The sequence below is a fragment of the Harpia harpyja genome, chromosome 19, assembly GCF_026419915.1.
Source record: "Harpia harpyja isolate bHarHar1 chromosome 19, bHarHar1 primary haplotype, whole genome shotgun sequence".
Lineage (NCBI taxonomy): Eukaryota > Metazoa > Chordata > Aves > Accipitriformes > Accipitridae > Harpia > Harpia harpyja.
In genome coordinates this window covers 21,540,135-21,556,357 of record NC_068958.1, presented here as the reverse complement: position 1 = coordinate 21,556,357, position 16,223 = coordinate 21,540,135, and the positions used below count along the sequence as shown (strand labels likewise).

The following is a 16,223-nucleotide window of genomic DNA, read 5'->3' as shown; positions in this document are numbered from 1 at the left end:
GGGGACAAAGTCCCACCCTGGCAGGGAGTGAGTGGCATGGGATGCTCAAGACAGCAAGCCACACCACAGGACCAGAAGGTCACGGGAAGGTGCTCAGCACAAGCTGCTGAGCAATTCCTGCTCTGACAATCCCCCACCAAGCCCATCCATAATGTCCCGAAGGGCCCCTGACTCCAGGACCGGGAAAGATACAGGGAACATAAAAGATACTCCATCTTCAGGTGAATGAGGAGGAGGATGAGGGGAAGGGGTCTTTCCATCTCCCTCCCTGTCCGCTCACCCTCCTCAGAAAGGTGCAAATGGTTTAGAAGGCAAACAGCTTTGCACTGACAAAAATCTGTGCTCCACAAATTGCAGTCCGAATCCTTCCCCCACCCCTTGCCACCTACCAGAGTGCCAGCAGCTACAGGCTGCTAAATATAAACCTCCTCGCAGAGGAAGCGGGGTGGGGTAAAAATAGCACCGACATGGCTAGCTACCTCTCCTGCTATGCACAAGCCTGCCCTGCACTCATTATCTTTATGGCTCTGTGCAATTGTGGCTGTTTTTTCCAGCTAGACCTGGACCTACTCGGCATCTGGTGAGGGAGTTCACATTAAAGCGTTTGTCAGCTGGAATTTATGGGACTGTTCTTGTCCTCAGCCCTCCGCTCCTCCCAGAGAGGAATTTGTCCTGCCCCGAGTGGCCATTTGGATCCAGGTGCCCTAAAGCTGGGATTTGCTCCCCTCCTGCAAGCGGAGCATCCCGCGACCTGCATGCTAGAAGGCTGAAGCACATCGCATGGGGCAGGGAGTGGGGGGTCCCCGGAGGGCACCCCTCCTCGCACACTGCCGTGGGCAGCCCCCCAGGGTGCGAGGGGCTTCGTCCACCCTCCGGCTGCATTTCTTTTAAGAGAAGGTATCCCCTTTTACAGCTGAACGGAGCAGCCCAGCCCTCTCCCACGGCATGGATTTCAAAGGAAGAATTGCTAGCGACTGCCTCTTGTTTTCCACCACGTTTCGCAGTACTGGAGTAAAGGAAGTGGAGGCATTTATTGACTTTCTGAGAGAAAGTGACACTTGCTAAGCAAAGCAATGACATCACTTGTTTTACAGCCTGAAGGATCTTGAAGGGAATTACAGCAACCCCTGAACTGCAGTCACCTCTGGGATGGAAGACGCCGGCTGACTAACAACATGCAGAAACATAACGTTGCATGGTAGGACACGACGGGTAGAAGCAGCAGTCTAAAATGGCAATAAGGAATTTAGGCATCAACAGGCAAAAATGAAATCACTCAAGTTGGAATTTGGCCAAGGAACAGGGATTAAAGCCAGCAGTGTGAATGATCTGCATTTACTGTAATGTAGTCAGAGAGTAAATACTTGGCTAAAACACTTCAAAGAGCCCAAAGCTGAATCCTGTCAGGAAAGCTCATCACATGATCAAGACAAGATGTTAATGATTCTTTAAACACTGCATTCAAAGCCGTATTTGCTGCCTTAGCAATAACTGCGCTCACTATTTTTCACTATTCCCATAGGCATTTGGGCTGTGACTATCCACATGAATCTCTCTTGCATTTGTACAGCAAAACCCGCTGGCTCTCTGCTGTGGAATTCAAGGGACAGGTATTTTAGGCACAGACAAGCCATCATCAGTGTATGAAACTGTCCCCTTTCTCCTTCAGCGTATTGCAGGGGCTTGGAAGCAAGGCTTTCAACCAACAACCACTTTATTGCTTTTCACAAATGATAAGTGGCTCCCTTTTTTTCTACCATTTTAACAGACTCCTGCCCCCATTTCCCAGCTGAAAGGGTGGAAGGCTTGGAGGGAACAGTATGGCGGTTTTAAGCCTTTTTTTTTTTTTTTTTTTTATCCCTAGAGAGATTAACAGTTGTGTTTACAAGGCAAAATGAACAGTCCTACTCAGCAGTTACGGCTCATGCTTCTAGCTATTAGGTAGCATTGATTCACTCCTGCAAGTATCAGAGAAATGGTGAATTCTGCTCGTAGCGCCCTATTTGCTCTGCAAACACAGCTATCATGCAATGCTGAATGTGGCTACAGGGCTAAACAAACAGAGAATCGAGGCACCGGTTGAATACGTGCCCCTCCTCACATTGCAAGGCATGGAGACAAAAGTCAGACCCAACAAAAGCTCAGCAGCATCGCCCATGTGCCCAGCAGCCCTCTCCGCCGGCCAGCAGCCGGTCTCTCTTCTGGCCAGCTGATGGGCTCCCTCCCGAGCTCCAGCACAGAGAAGGGGCAGAGAAAAGTAGCAGGAGCTGGCAAGACCGCTGTGCGCAGGCGATGGGAGAGGGGAGAGATTTCGGCCTCTCCGTGGTGCACATTCCTGTGCAAACAGGAGCTCAGCACAAGCCGAATTCCTCCTCCACTCCCAATTTCCTCGGCAGGGCCAGAGTCGGGTGCTCGGGAGGTGTATGGAGGGGGACAGGGAGAGATTTGGGGCTGTGCTGGGGAGTCAGAGGGAAATCACAGCATGCTGGGGATGACTCTAACATACAGCAGGGGCGATGCTGAATTTTCTGCGGCAGCTGGGAGTCCTACTGCGGCAAGGTCAGAGGGGCAGGGAAGGATATTAGCCCCCGACCACCAAATGAACGTCTCCCCAGCTGCTCAGCTGTCGGCATGAAATCCTCCCTGGGGTAACAAGCTCCCAGCCGCTCCCTCCCCATGGCAGATGCTGCAAAGCACAGTCCGAGTGCCCGGGTAGATTAGTTCCGATGGACAGAGGATGCTCTGAACTGCAGCGAGGACCGGCATGGCCCTGCAGAGCCGGGGCCAGATACTGCTCAGCCTTGGCGCTGGGCAGCGGACCGTGCCCATCAGACAGAGTGGTTTGCACGATTACTGTCCCCAAAAGGTGAGCGATGAGGAGAGAAAGCAAGGCCAGCTCTCCTCCCTCCACATTTGCCTCCCGCTGCTCAGCTCTGCTATTCAGGGGGCCTGACATTTCCCTCCTACACAGGGAGCAAAGCCAGGAGGTCAAGATCCCGCAGGGAAGGGAGTGCAATCAGTTCCTATTAATCTACAGGAGCCCTGTAGCAAACAGCAAGACCATCATCCCAGGGCAGCGACTGCGCTGGGCATGATTGAAAAGGGAACTTGGGGTCCCTGGGGAGTCAGTCCATCCGCACGTTGCAATTTTTTTTCCTCCTGTACTACTGGCTTCCATGAGTACAACAAATGCAGTGCATCAGGAATGTGATTACGGCAGCCAGGAGATCGCTGCCCTCCCTTCTCACGTCTGCAGTTTGGAGGAGGCTTGGGAGGAAAAATGATCCTGCAGCAAATGCGCAAGACTGGCTTCCACTCCAGCTCTGACCCTCTTGGCATGCCTCGGTTTCCCCAGCTATAAATCAAGAATGACAACGCATCCTTCCTCCCTTCCAGTTTATTTGCATTTTCCTCAGTTGTGAGACCCTTGCAGGCAGAAGCCTGGTTTGTGGGGTGTACAGAGCCCAGCACAGCAGGGTTTCCATCCCTCATTTGCAGCATTGCAATTATGGCCGTGGTAAGCTGTTGTTGAGACAGCAACGCAGGCAGAGCACAAGCCACATGGAGCACGTACAGATCTCTGAGACTCAAACAGACACGAAGATAGCCTGGGAAGGGTGAATGCTATGGAAAACTTCCTGCAAACCCAGCCTCTGGAGACTTTATAACCTGTACTTGATGCACGGGTGAGAGTGGGAAGGAAAGCTGTTTTGCTAGATGCACATTTCCACTCCCATTTGTCCGAGTCCTGACAATGAGCCCAGTAACAAGAGCACACAAAGGAGGTTTGTTCTGCCTTTGTATATTTTGCCTTTCTCTGTGTCCACAGCCCTGTGCGGTGCAGTCAGCAGTTCTCACTTGGCTCTTCCATTCCCGGCTCTTTGTGAGATCAGGGCAGCTCCGAGGAAGGCATTAAAATGACGGTCATTATTCCAGCAGCCTCAAAACACTAGGCACTTATTCCTCAGCCGATGCTAACCTGAGAAAAGTGTCCAGTGTTTGGCTGGAAGAACAATAGGCTGCTAACAGTTTGTCCACCACAGACATCCCAGTCACGGGTGGGAGCTCAGTGCTCGCATTGTCTGCTCTGCTGAGCCACCCTGAAGGTGGTCGTGTCAGTGTTTCTATGGTACGTTCATCGTCTTCAGGGGACGAGCGGTCCAGACTCGCAGCCGCTGTAGATCAGCAGATCCCCTGCTCCAACCCATCCATCGCTGCTGGTTTGCACTAGAATGGCAGGCAGCGGGAAATGAGTCTCAGCAAAAGTGCATGACTTTTCCCCCTGGGACCCAACACAACTGCGTTCGGCTCTGAGACAGACGCTCCCTTTGATACTCGGTTTTGCTATGGCAGCTACCATCAAGTTATTGAGACTTAATTTACGGTCGCTCAGGAGTTCGGGGCACGTGTCCCACTGGCAGTGTTCACCGCGATGGCAGCACTGCCCTGCTCATACGGCGGGGCTAGACCATGATGCAGGAGACCCGGGCTGGAACGTGACGCTTGGGAGCAAAGAGCTGTGCTGGGATTTACAGCTCAGGTATGCTCCCGCAGGTGCTGCTGATCGGCTGCATGATATTTAGCTGTTCTTTCCCCTTTTCCATGACTCACCTTCTCCTTTCATCCTGTTATTACACAGCGGGCATGTCCTCCACGACAAGCATCGCACTATGTGTATACCAAGCTCCTAGCACAGTGAGTAGCTACTGCAATATCAACACAAGTAATTACTGAAGAGGAACATTACTAGCAAAAGCCAGCCTGGTCCTTGCCTTTTATGACACTCAAACGATTATTGAATGACAATTAACTAACACAATCCAAGCTGCATCCGAGGCAGATTGGCTCTTCCCTGCTACACCACAGGGACCTCTCTACGAAGCCTGCCTGCTCTTCACGAGCCCCTTGGAGACCTGATGTCCTGTGCTGCCCTCTCCCAGCATCACCTCCCCTTACCTGGCTGTCATGTCACACCCCAAAAGTGACAGAGGCTCCTGAATATACAAGCACCACCAAGAAAGCGTCCACGGATCCTGCTGAATGAGACACTCCAGAAAGACAAACCAAGCACTGTCATCCCCGCAGCTGGCAGCCAGCGTTCCCAGGTGGCTGGGAGAGACAGCGAAGAGGGTGCCAGCTTCCAGCTGCCAAAGAAAGTCATTCTCAGTAACACAAAGCCTCTTATTTTCTCTCCCAGGAGTGTTTAACCTGTGGCTGAGGCTGTCAGCACCTGCCCTTCCTTTATTGCTAGATGGGAAGGAGGATCCACGTTATGGGAGAAGATCCCTGGTGCAGGAGAGACCAAGTCCCACTGAGCCTCTCCCTCAGCAACGTCCCCAGCACACCTGCAGCTCCATCCCGCTGGATGAAGCTGTGCAACGCTGTCATCCACACGCTTAGACAGCATGGGGTATGTAGGGTCTGCTGCCTTCTTAATTGCTATTTTATTTCCTCCTTTTCCTTTCTTTTTTTTTTTTTTTTAATTAGAGCTTTCGTTCTTTCCCCAGCCCACACAGAGCTCCCAGAGCTGCAAGCTCATCTGCGATTGCCACGCAGACAAGAGCTCACGGAAAGCCAGGATTCGCTTTCCCTGCAGTGGTCAGGAGGAGCCAGGAGAGGTTCTCTCTCTCTCTTTTTAACAGAAAATACTGGAATTTTCCTTCTGTGACCCCTGATTTCATCTTCCACCCAAGGCCTCTCTTTCTGGCATGCGAGAACATGGGCTGAAAGGAAGGTATCAGTGCAAAATGAGGACTGGGGGTCATTCATTTCTTCAGCTGCGATGTGGAAGGCAGACACAGGAGTCGGCTTCGACCTGCTGCCCAGGGGTGTGATCACAGTTCAGCTGGCATCACGCTGCTTCAGCCCCGCAGGGACAGCTGAGCAGAGGGATCACACAGTCCTGCTGCCCGGGTCCCCTTTCTAAAAGCATTCCTAGGGAGGTATTTAAAGAAACAGAAGCTGCATCCTGTACACCTGATAGTTGCGCGGAATTCGTGAAATGCAGCTACCTCTGGTGCAAAGAAAAGGAGGGGGACAGCAACCAACGCACAACGAAAAGGTGAAGAGAAGAAATGAAAGCCAGATCCTCGTGAAAAGTCTTACCAGAGGAACCCTGGTATCAAAGGATCTTGACAGGACCGAATTTCCCAGAAAAACAGAAAACAGTTTTGATACAAACAGAAGCACAACATTTATAAGAAGCGGGACAACCACAAGCACTCAAAGCAATTAAGAGCTCGGCTCTTCGCCACACATTTTCTAGGAGACTAGAAATGCACAGAGCCCAGCTTGTCTTGCTCTACCCTGATAAACTGCACTTGCAAAAGGGCTGAGACCTCTGCCAGTTACGCTCTACAATCCGTAGGTATCTGGATTTCTATGCCACCCAGCCCTGGCAATGGGAGGAGGAGATGGAGAGACTGTACAAACAGCTTCATACGGGGTTAGCGGTCCTTCCTCCCCCAGCAAGCTCCCAGCTCATATCCAGCAGCTCCTTGGAGCTGACACTGCCAGTAAACCAGCCCCCCACCACCCTCGGACAGGTCTTTCTGCAGCAACAGGAAAAGAAATGAATGAAAGGGGCCGGTGTTCCTGACCCACTTCTCCCCACTCCAGCAGAGTTTACAGTACCAGCTACGGGCTGGGTTTCTCCCCACGACTGTGCTCTGGAGCAGCGGTACCACTGTTTGGCATTAGGCACATAAAACTCCTTGCAGCAGGGTTTCAAATCTGTTTTATTTAAAGCTCTGGAATAGTCACATGGTAGTAAGGTAGTGAGCAAACACTGCGAGTCTACTTCCCTGCCAAGGATTGCATTAATCTGGTACTTAATCTTAAACCAGTTGTGCACCCATCCTTGGAGGGCTTTGCGCACGTGTGTGTATGTATTTCTCCCTCAGATGGGAGGGAAATGCAGCCACACAGGTAGGGAGCATGACGAGCCAACTCTTGAAGAATCGGGAGGATTTCAAAGCACAGCACAAACTGCAATTACTTTTGGCATCCCCGTCTCCCCCATAATGGGAAGAGTAATGCTGCAATATCTTTTTTTGGGACCCTTCCTTATCACGATTACCGCAGTGGTGCTTAGAGCCCCAGCCAGGGGTGAGATGTGCAGGTGGGCATCCGTGCGATCTTTCTGGCTTGGCTTGGCTTCCCAGATCCAGAGCCCACACCTCATCCTCACGATGAGAGAAGGGATTGCTCAAGTCCTTGCTCCGGCTGGTGATAAGGGACTTCTGCTCTACTAAGCTCCTGTCAAGGCTGGAGGAAGGCAGGAGATTTAAAAAGCCTCCTGAGCCAAGAGGCGGCTGCCAAGGATCCCAGTGCGATAAGAGCACTGTGTTGAGGCAGCGAACTTGGCAAGAGCTCCGTGTTGCTGCCTAGATGCCAGGCTTTGAGACACCCTTGCATCAGCAGGAGCAGCCTCCAGGGATGGTTCTCCCTTGCCCCTGGCCCGTGCACTGCACCACCTTGAAAGCCGACAGCGCTTTGCCTGCCTCGGGGGGATGCACGACTTGTGCCCTGCTGCTGCAAACTCTTAAAGCTGCTCCTGTATGGAAGGATTTCACCTGCTCTCCTGTCCGCCGTGCCCTCTCCCCTCTCCCCATTTCAATGTTCAAGTTTTTCTCCATAACCTGAAGGGAGCCAAGTGTCCCCGCCACTCCTTCTCTGACTTCTCAGATCTCAGCGCTGATACCACCGCCAAGAACACTACACTCCTTATTTCTGCACATGAAGCATTTCCACTTTGCAAAGAGCCAGGGGTTGGGCAACACAGTGAAAACCAGACATTGTCTGGGCCACATGCAGGGAAGGAATCATGCAGAAACAAACACCAAAAGAGATTTTCACAGTAGTAAATGTCTCAGGGAACAGCTAGTGAAAGCAAATGAAGTGGATCCTCAAATGGTCCTGCTCCGCTTAGGATTTGACTAGACATTAAATGAGGGCCTCCCCCAGATGTACAGCAGCTCCTGAGTTCTGGGGGTTGCCAACCAGCTTGCATGTGTGCCCGTATAGCAAAACCTTCTCAGTCTTGCCTCCTCCACCAGCTTCCTTCGAAAGAGCTGGGAGAGCAGAAAGACAGGAGGCTGGGCTGAGATGCAGAGACACTCCTTCCCCTTGGCTCCTCATCCTGACATCCTCCGGTGTACCTCCCTCCCTCTGGGCAGCCCAGGACAGGGATGAGCTTGCAGATCACGTTGTCCTGCTGTGTCCGTGCTGCACCTCCTCTGCTCAGGAAGCTCTATATCAGGTATTTTGCACCAGCAGCACCGTTTTCCTTAAACACAGGGATGCTACAAGGAGGCTGTGGGATTGCCCAAGAGCCCAGCCCAGGCTCTGTGATGGTGCAAGCTCTCCAGGATCCCAAACCCGGTGAGATGCTTCTTTCCAGGAAACCTCTGTCCCTGAGAGAGCAGCACATGCTTGCAGGGCATCCTCAGCCATCCTTCTGCACTGCCTGGAGACACCTACCTCCCTAATGTCCTCACCCACCGCAGCTAAGCACTACCATGACTACGACATTTTCATGTTAAACCAAACATGGACACGTCTGGATACCAAATAGAGATATCCCAGATGAAACATGTATAAACAGATTAAGCATGCCTCAGTGCCTGCAAACCTCTGCTCACTTCCCTATGGAGGGCAACATTTCATGCATATCTGGGAACTCAGCAAGCACACGCTGTTTAGATAAACCTTGTTCCCTGTTAAACTGTAAATAACATCTGTTTCGCCAAGCCAAGCCCCAGCTCACCGCTCGGTGTCCTGAAAGTTGCAATGTCAGTCATGGGAACGGCAGACAAAGCAAGTCTATTTGGTGGGTTTTAAAACAAAGAATTTATCTCTTTTTTTTTTTTTTTTAAGCTCATTTTTCCACTTCTCTCTTCACTCCCAACCCACCTCCCCCCTGCACCTTAAAAACTATCGCAACTCTCATTGCATACTGGTTGAGTCCCCTCCACAGCTGCCTGCAGCTCTGGTGTCCTTGACAAGCTAGATGGGTTTCTGCAGGAGCCTTGGAAACTGGGGGAGATAACAGAGCCCAGCATGAGATAAACAGAGTCAAAGAGAGTGAGGGAGAGCGATCTCTTGCAGGAAAACACGTGGTTGGACTCACCAGTCCTTGGACACTGTTAGGAAGAGATAGGTGCTGGGCTGCAACACGCACTGACCCGTGGGCTGCAGTCCACAGCCCTTTTGTAAGACAACAGAAGCACATCTGGAAATAAAATTTCAAATATAGCCCCCTCACCCCCCAAATCAAAACACAGACGTATTTCCATGTGGTTTTCAGTAACACAAGAGTGAAGGAGACTCAAAGCTCAGAAAGCGAGATGAAAAGGGACTACATCGAGCAGAGCTGTTCAAAGCTCACTTGGTTGTATTCAATTCTACTCCTCTCCTGCCTCGCAAGCTGATAAGCTGTACGCTTCATAGGAAATGCTCAAGATAAGAAAGGATTATAATCCTGAGACCCAAAGAGACGAGAGATTTGGCGTACATTCACACAGCAGAGCATCAGCTGAGCTGAGGTGCCCCCCTCTCACCACCACACCAAATTCTTATCTGGTTTAATACTGGTGGGCTTGCTTGTACACACTGCAACTAACTGCACTTGCAACGCTGCTATCATAGTGCGATTAGTTGCACAATTAATCGTTAATAAGAAGGGATTGAAAGGGATTAAGTACTTAAATAGAACACATGCTGCTAATGGTAATTTATAAAAACACGCCTTCTCCCTCAGATACCGTGTCATGTTTTCCTGGAATTAAAATGACTCAATCGGACCTTTTCTCTGCACCTCCTGCACAGAGGAAATACCTGTTTCCATCGCTGTGTAGCTGCAGCCGGGGTCAGAGAGGAATTCAAGAGCGTGAGGGGCAGCTCTGCACATCCCAGCAGGAGGATCACGGTGGAAGGGAGGGATGTGAAGGTGGTACCGGCGGGTTGTGATGGTTCATTTAAAGGAGAGAGCAGTTTGGAGACACAGAGGCACTCTGCATTTTTGATTGTCTTTTGGATGAGACACAAAGCAACCCCTGAGTATGACCGAAAAGAGCATTAAAACCACTAGTTCTGCCTCCTCCTCAGACTCCCAGGCAGGTAATGTTGCTTCTCTGTCCCCCACACACCAATTTACATTGCAAATGGTGTTTGCAAATTCCTGCCTAAAACCCAGATACTAGGAAGGCTGGTCCATCCGCAGCCTTTCTGGGACCCTTCCAAAGAGCTGAAACGGCTCCGAGACGCCTGGTCAATGCAAGGACGGGGGGGGGGGGCTCAAACTACCACTCCTACAGCTTTGGGTCCCCGTGTCCCCATCTCCCTTCGGCTACAGGCACAGCAGCAGCTCTTGATGCTGACGACGATTTGTGATGGCCCCGACAGCTCATCCTCCCCCACCTCAGACCCACGTCGGAGAAGTTTTCTGCCTTGAATCAAAAACCAAACCAGCGGAAAAACAAACCCCTTGGCTCCTCCGACCAGGGCAGTCTGAGGCATCCCTTAGAGGTTTCTTGCCTTGACCACACAAGCCTACAGTGAGACTCGGCCCTGCAGAGGTTTCCCCTGCACTGGGCAGCATTTCAGACTCCAGCTCTTCCTCAAAAAAGAAAATACGCCAGCTGACGGGACTTAGGCGCTGTGCAGGTTCTTCCCCTGCTCCGTCTGAGGCTGCTGCGAGGGGTGATATGGGCTCTGCGCTGTCCCCCAGGCCCCTCGGACCCCCCGGTGACAGGCAGCTCTGTTCAGCACACCCATCCCGAGCGGGGACCGACTCCATCGCATCCAGCGCAGGAGGTCCCGGCAGCCCGCGGCCCTCCGGTGCGGCACTGCTGGCAGAGCAGCTCCCCGTCTGTGCCGAACCTGCTCCTGGGATAAAGAGAGGCTTTCAGCCTCCGGGGTTGCTAATTCACCTCCTCTGGCCAGTGCCATGCTCAGGAAACACACAATATCAATGCCTTTATTGTAGAGGCAGATCGCGAGGGCTGCAAAGGCTCGCCCCTAGATGTGGTCTTCTTCAAGCAGGACGGGGAACATTGGCAGACCTGCAAAAGAGGTCCTCCTCACAGCCACAGCCCGGGATGTAGCTGTTCCCTGTTCTGGACTAACACTGGCCTTCAGTCCCCCAATTGCAAACATGAAAAGCAAACAGCGCACGGAGGTATCCAGCCACAGGCTGACTTGTTACGTCCCTTCTGAGAGCCTGAGGGGCAGGGCTGCAAGGCAGATACCACCACGATGGGCAAAATACAAAGGACAGATAAGAAAAGGCTGGGGTTTGTGAGATACGGTTTGTTCCCGACTGCCTATACTTCCTGTATCCTGTGGCACAGTGATTACTGTGCAGTAATTAGTTAATAATTACAAGCTGACCAACCCTCAGGAATATCTGTAGCAGAAGGAGCAACACATGCTTTAGGCTGAATGCAGATTTTCTTCACTGGTTCTCCCTTGCACTTAAATCACTGCTCCAATTTGAGGCAGGGAGAACAGATGTCAGAAAGGTTATTATGCCTACAGGAACACGGGAATGGTTCCTCACCCTTCTGTGATCACTGTTTGTTCAAGGATGGCCAAGCATTTCACCAATACCAACTGTACCTCAGCCTGGCTGTGAATTTGGCTATTATCCCCCCCACCGAGATGGGAAAAACAGAAGTGCAGAAATGGGATGGGACTCACCCAAGGTCAAATAGCAAGTCAACGGCACAGCCAGAAAAAGAGTCCAGGAGATCTGGCTCTGGATCCTACCTCCAAACCACTACTGCAGCACTGGTTTATTTGGTCTGTTGTTTATAGATCGCTGCTGCCCAGATCTACAGTAACAGGACTGGATCCCGAATTTCTGAAGCACACTCTCTACCAGGTCACTGGCGATGCTGGTACTGCAGAAATGAGTGAGTAGTTTCTAGTTCTCTGTGTTATCAGGGTGACAGCAGAGATGACACAAGCACACGTTACAGAAGAGAACCTACTACCAAAACTAGAGAGGATTTGTGACTCTCACAGCCTCGGCTGGTGGCAAAATTGCCGTGTCTTGTGCTGCTGTGGGTCTACTGACTTCAGCAGAGCAACGCTGATTGACACCACTTGAGCATCTGGTGAAGTATGGCAGAAAGTGGAATTTAACCTACCAACATGGGCAGATGCAATAAGAGGATGCATTTTCTGGGTGAAAAGAGATCACTTCAGCTGCTGTCTTCAAACCAGATTTTTAAAGTCCAAAATTATCAAAAAACCCCAAAGTGCTATTGAAGATCCCTGTAGGTCCCTGGCTGCATCTTTGGGTATCTATAGATCAGCAGCATCTGCTCCAGCACAGGCTCAGTGCGTAAGCTGCCAGTCTAAGAGGCTTTCCACCAAATAATTCAAGTCATGCTAGAAGGCATAAAACCAAGCTCCAGGTGATGTTCCACACTGGAATACAGAAAAACCCCAACACCGATGAATTTATATGCATGTGCATGTTCACAAGCGCAGAGTTAAGGCTCCCGTTCGTAAACCTTGTCAGATTTAGCAACTAAAAAAAGATACGGCTTCAAGAGTGGGCAGTGCTGGGGCGAAGCGGGTGTGAGTGAGAAGTGACGGGGGGGCGGGTTGCAGCTAAATCTAACTGGGATCATGAATCACAACCCCTGAGTAACCAGCATATTAACACTTACCAAATAACTAATAGACTGAGTAAAAATAAACTATTTAAATGAAAATAGAGAAATAGCAGAAATAAACAGAACGTTTGGAATGTTTCTGCTTCCCAAAAAAGGCGCATTTTGATTTCTTCAGAGGTTTCAGTATTTATGGTCAGCTTCAACAGTCTCTCCTTTTTAATTTAGCAATTCAATTCAAAGTCACCAAAACAAGAGCAGCACCCCATGGAACTGGTCAAATCCAGCCCCCCGCCCCACTCCAAAGCCCCCGGCTGGGGAAATTTGGGTTGTTCTAAAGGAAACAGCTGAGAATTTCAGAGGTTGGGGAAGAAAGACAAGGAGGGGAAGAGGGTTTATGTAGAAGTCTTCAGTAATAAAAACATTACTGCGTGGCAGGTCATGAGCCAAAGCTGAAAGGGTGCCCAAAAGACAAATAAAATTCATGTCACCCCAGACCACAGCGAGAGACGGGCTGTTAGCTCCAGACCAGCACAAAACAGCACATGTTGGAGACAGTATTAGACCTCAGGTTTGAGATCCAGCGCCATCACTGATGGGACCTTGCTAACACCAGGAATATGCTCCTTGCCTCAGTTTCCCACCTGATAAATGAAGAAGATACTACTAGCTCAAGGGTGGTGCGAGGGTGAATTGTTCGGGTGTAATTAACAAAATTTAAAAGTCACAAGATAATTGGATTGAATGCACCATTAATTGGCAACGAAGTGTCTTCATTAGCAGCACCCTTCCTTCCAGGCGCACACAGAAGCTGCGCGCTTTCCCTTCCCCTGTGCTAAGGCAAGGGCAGTAAACCCAACACCACCCCATCCTATTTGCTTCCTCCTCTGCGCATCGCAAGCAGTAACAGCTCTGGTGATACTGTGTGCTGCTGTAACGCTGGCAGAGGTGACTGCTACCAGGCACTGACAGCTCTGTGTCAGAAATTTGCTACTCAAATAATTTATTATTTTTGTCATGGAAGTGCCTGCTGGCCCCAGAGATTGAGGACTCACGGCGCAAAAGGCAGCGATGAGAAATCCTGCTTCAAAATGCCCCTGATTTAAATCCACAAAGGAAGATAAAAGGGAAGCAGAATACAGGGCCAGGCTCACAGCAGGTCAGCGTCAGACCCAGGCTGGCTGTGCACAGCCTGAGATGCTCTGAAATGTCTCCACCTGAGCTGCTCTGGGAGACCTGGCTCCCAAAAAGCAATGAGCATCCATCTTTGAAAGCAGCAGGTCAAACATCCCTCCGTTCCACAGCGTGAACACATTCAGAGTTATTTATCCTCCCGGCACCCTGGTGTGGCAGGGATGCTACCTGATGTAAGGTACCTGATGTAAGACGGGAGCACAGAAAAGCCACAAACAAAACCAGAAGAGCTGGTGCTGGCATCTGAATCCAACCCTCTGAAGCAAGTGCCCCAAAGCCTGGAGCATCCTTCCGCTTCACCAGCTGTATTCCTGCAGGTCCTGCCTACACTTGAAACTGTGGTGCATTATGCATTCAGCACACGAGTGAGAATTTTAACAAGAGCCCAGCTGCTGCTCAGGTGTGAAAAGAAATGGTCAGATTTTCAGCAGAGATCAGCCCAGTGGGCAGGCATGCTGTGCTGAAGATACGTGGACATTTCCCAGCAGGAATGCAGCATGCCTAGCCTGCCTGCAAAAATCTAGCCTTAATTGTGGTGGCTTGGAGCTCATCCCTAAAACAGCGAGGAAATCCAGAAGGCAAGAGAATACAGATCTCAAGTTGTGATTGGAGATACAGCAAGAATAAGCCGCATGGAAGGAGGGAGGCAAATAAAGAACAAGAGAGATGAGAGATTGCAGCGGTGTCAGAAGCACAGATGAACCCCAGCCATCTCCAAAGGCTTGCTAGCTCTGCTCTGTGGCTTGAAAATAATTTCACACCAGCTTCTTTTCCAGCTGGGCTGCCTAGACAAAGATATGAGCTAAGATTGTGAGCAACTGAGCAAACAAGCAGCGGATGAGCAACATTGGCCGCAGGCAAAATGCTACCTGAAAAGAAGCCTTGATTAGAAATGTAAAGAGAGCGCAAAAGATGCTCCCTCCGATTACAGATCGACTCTGCAAAGTTAATTGTTCACCAGATTGTAATCTGGGCTTTTGCATCTACATTAATCAACAGGTTGCTTTCTGCTATCAGTTTTCCCTTTACAAACAGCAGAAGCAAGTAAATTTAGAGAAAAGCAAACCCAGCAGGTCAAACCTCTGCATGGACAGAGTTTGCTGAAAGCAGTCGAAGGGCCTTTTTTAAATAGAGACCTTTAATTGTTTCTCTACCTGTAAAGATGTAAACGGAGACCATGTCATCAACCAGAGTTGACCTTTCAGGGTTTCAGTACACTAACTATGCAAAGTGGAACTCACTCCAGGCTGGGTTGGGATCTTTTCTGAACTCTGTAGCTGGCCCCAAAGTCAAGACCCCCTGTCCTGTTGCCTGGAGAAGCTGCTTTAAGTTTGCCTCAATTTCCCTGAGCATGGAAGGAGAATTTGGGAGGCTCTTACAGAGTATAAACCCTCCTGGAAACTCTTACTATTATTTGGACATGACTCCAAACATGTGTCCCAGATTTTCTGGAGATTCTCAGACCTCCTGGCCCAAACCTCAGGTCTGTATGGAAGCCAGAGGAATGTCTCAGGGTTTACAAGGACTGACCAAACATTCATTTCTCTCCAGAAGGCCAGACCAAGGGGATGGTCTCAGTGGAAACTGCAACGTGGATATTTTAATGCATACACAACATATGGAAAGTACATATACAGGTTTCTGTCTCACCAAGTGGCAGGGTGAAGCACAAAGGACAGAGGGAACGGAGGGATCCTCGTGGACTTGGGAGATCAAAATTCAATTCCCTGTGCTACCACAGGCTCCCTGTAGCACCTTGAGCAAGCCATTTTGTCTCTCCACTTTCCCATACGCAAAATGAAGCTGCCTTCATCTATCTTGTCTAGTTATAGTGCTGGCAACAGAAGGCAAAAACTGTCTCCTCCTGCATCCGTGCTCTTGGCACAGCAGGGCTGGACCCCAGCCCGTGCCTACCCGGGATAAACAAGACAGCAACAATGGCAATAAATGCATACGAAAGGCAGCAGCTAAAGATTTAAAGCAGCTAGTGTGGAAGCCAGTAAAAAGCAGCCGGGCACATCAGCTCCATTTCAGTCACCTGTAATGTACGAATATGTGACACCATCACTTCGCTCTTTGTCACTCGCTTGCCAGCGAAGCCCAGCTGAAGGGTCCATTCAAGGGACCACAAAGAGAGCTTGTTTAGTGAAAGGGGCCTGCACAGCATCCAGACAAGTATTTTAGTGCTTCCACGCCTATCTCTGCCAGCATCCCAAAGCTCTATAGATCTCAGGGAGCAAACCTCCGAGAACAAAGCAAGGTCAAGTGTTAACAGATGGAGGAACTCAGACGTGGGGATACGGTGATGCGTCCAAGGTCAGACAGAATCCGTGGCAAGGGCAGGGACAGGGTCAGATCTCCAGAGTCCTGTTCTTCAGTTACAAAATTTTCTCTCTTTTCCAAGCA

At 50.4% G+C, this 16,223-nt stretch overlaps 1 protein-coding gene across 3 annotated transcripts in view; it reads right to left on the bottom strand.

Annotated features, from left to right (window-relative positions):
• CDK18 (cyclin dependent kinase 18) overlaps positions 1-16,223 on the bottom strand; it is a 40,087-nt gene that overhangs the window by 21,707 nt on the left and 2,157 nt on the right. Inside the window, exon 1 of one of the 3 annotated variants that reach the window (XM_052815255.1) lies at positions 9,131-9,218. The exons of 1 other annotated variant lie outside the window; for it this stretch is intronic. Coding sequence is in view for 1 of the 2 variants with exons in the window: in XM_052815254.1 (XP_052671214.1) it covers positions 4,957-4,967 (11 nt within the window). In the remaining variant the exon portion in view is untranslated. Of the gene's footprint in view, positions 1-4,956; positions 4,983-9,130; positions 9,219-16,223 lie in introns of those variants that run through there. One more of the 3 variants, XM_052815254.1, reaches the window with a different exon arrangement.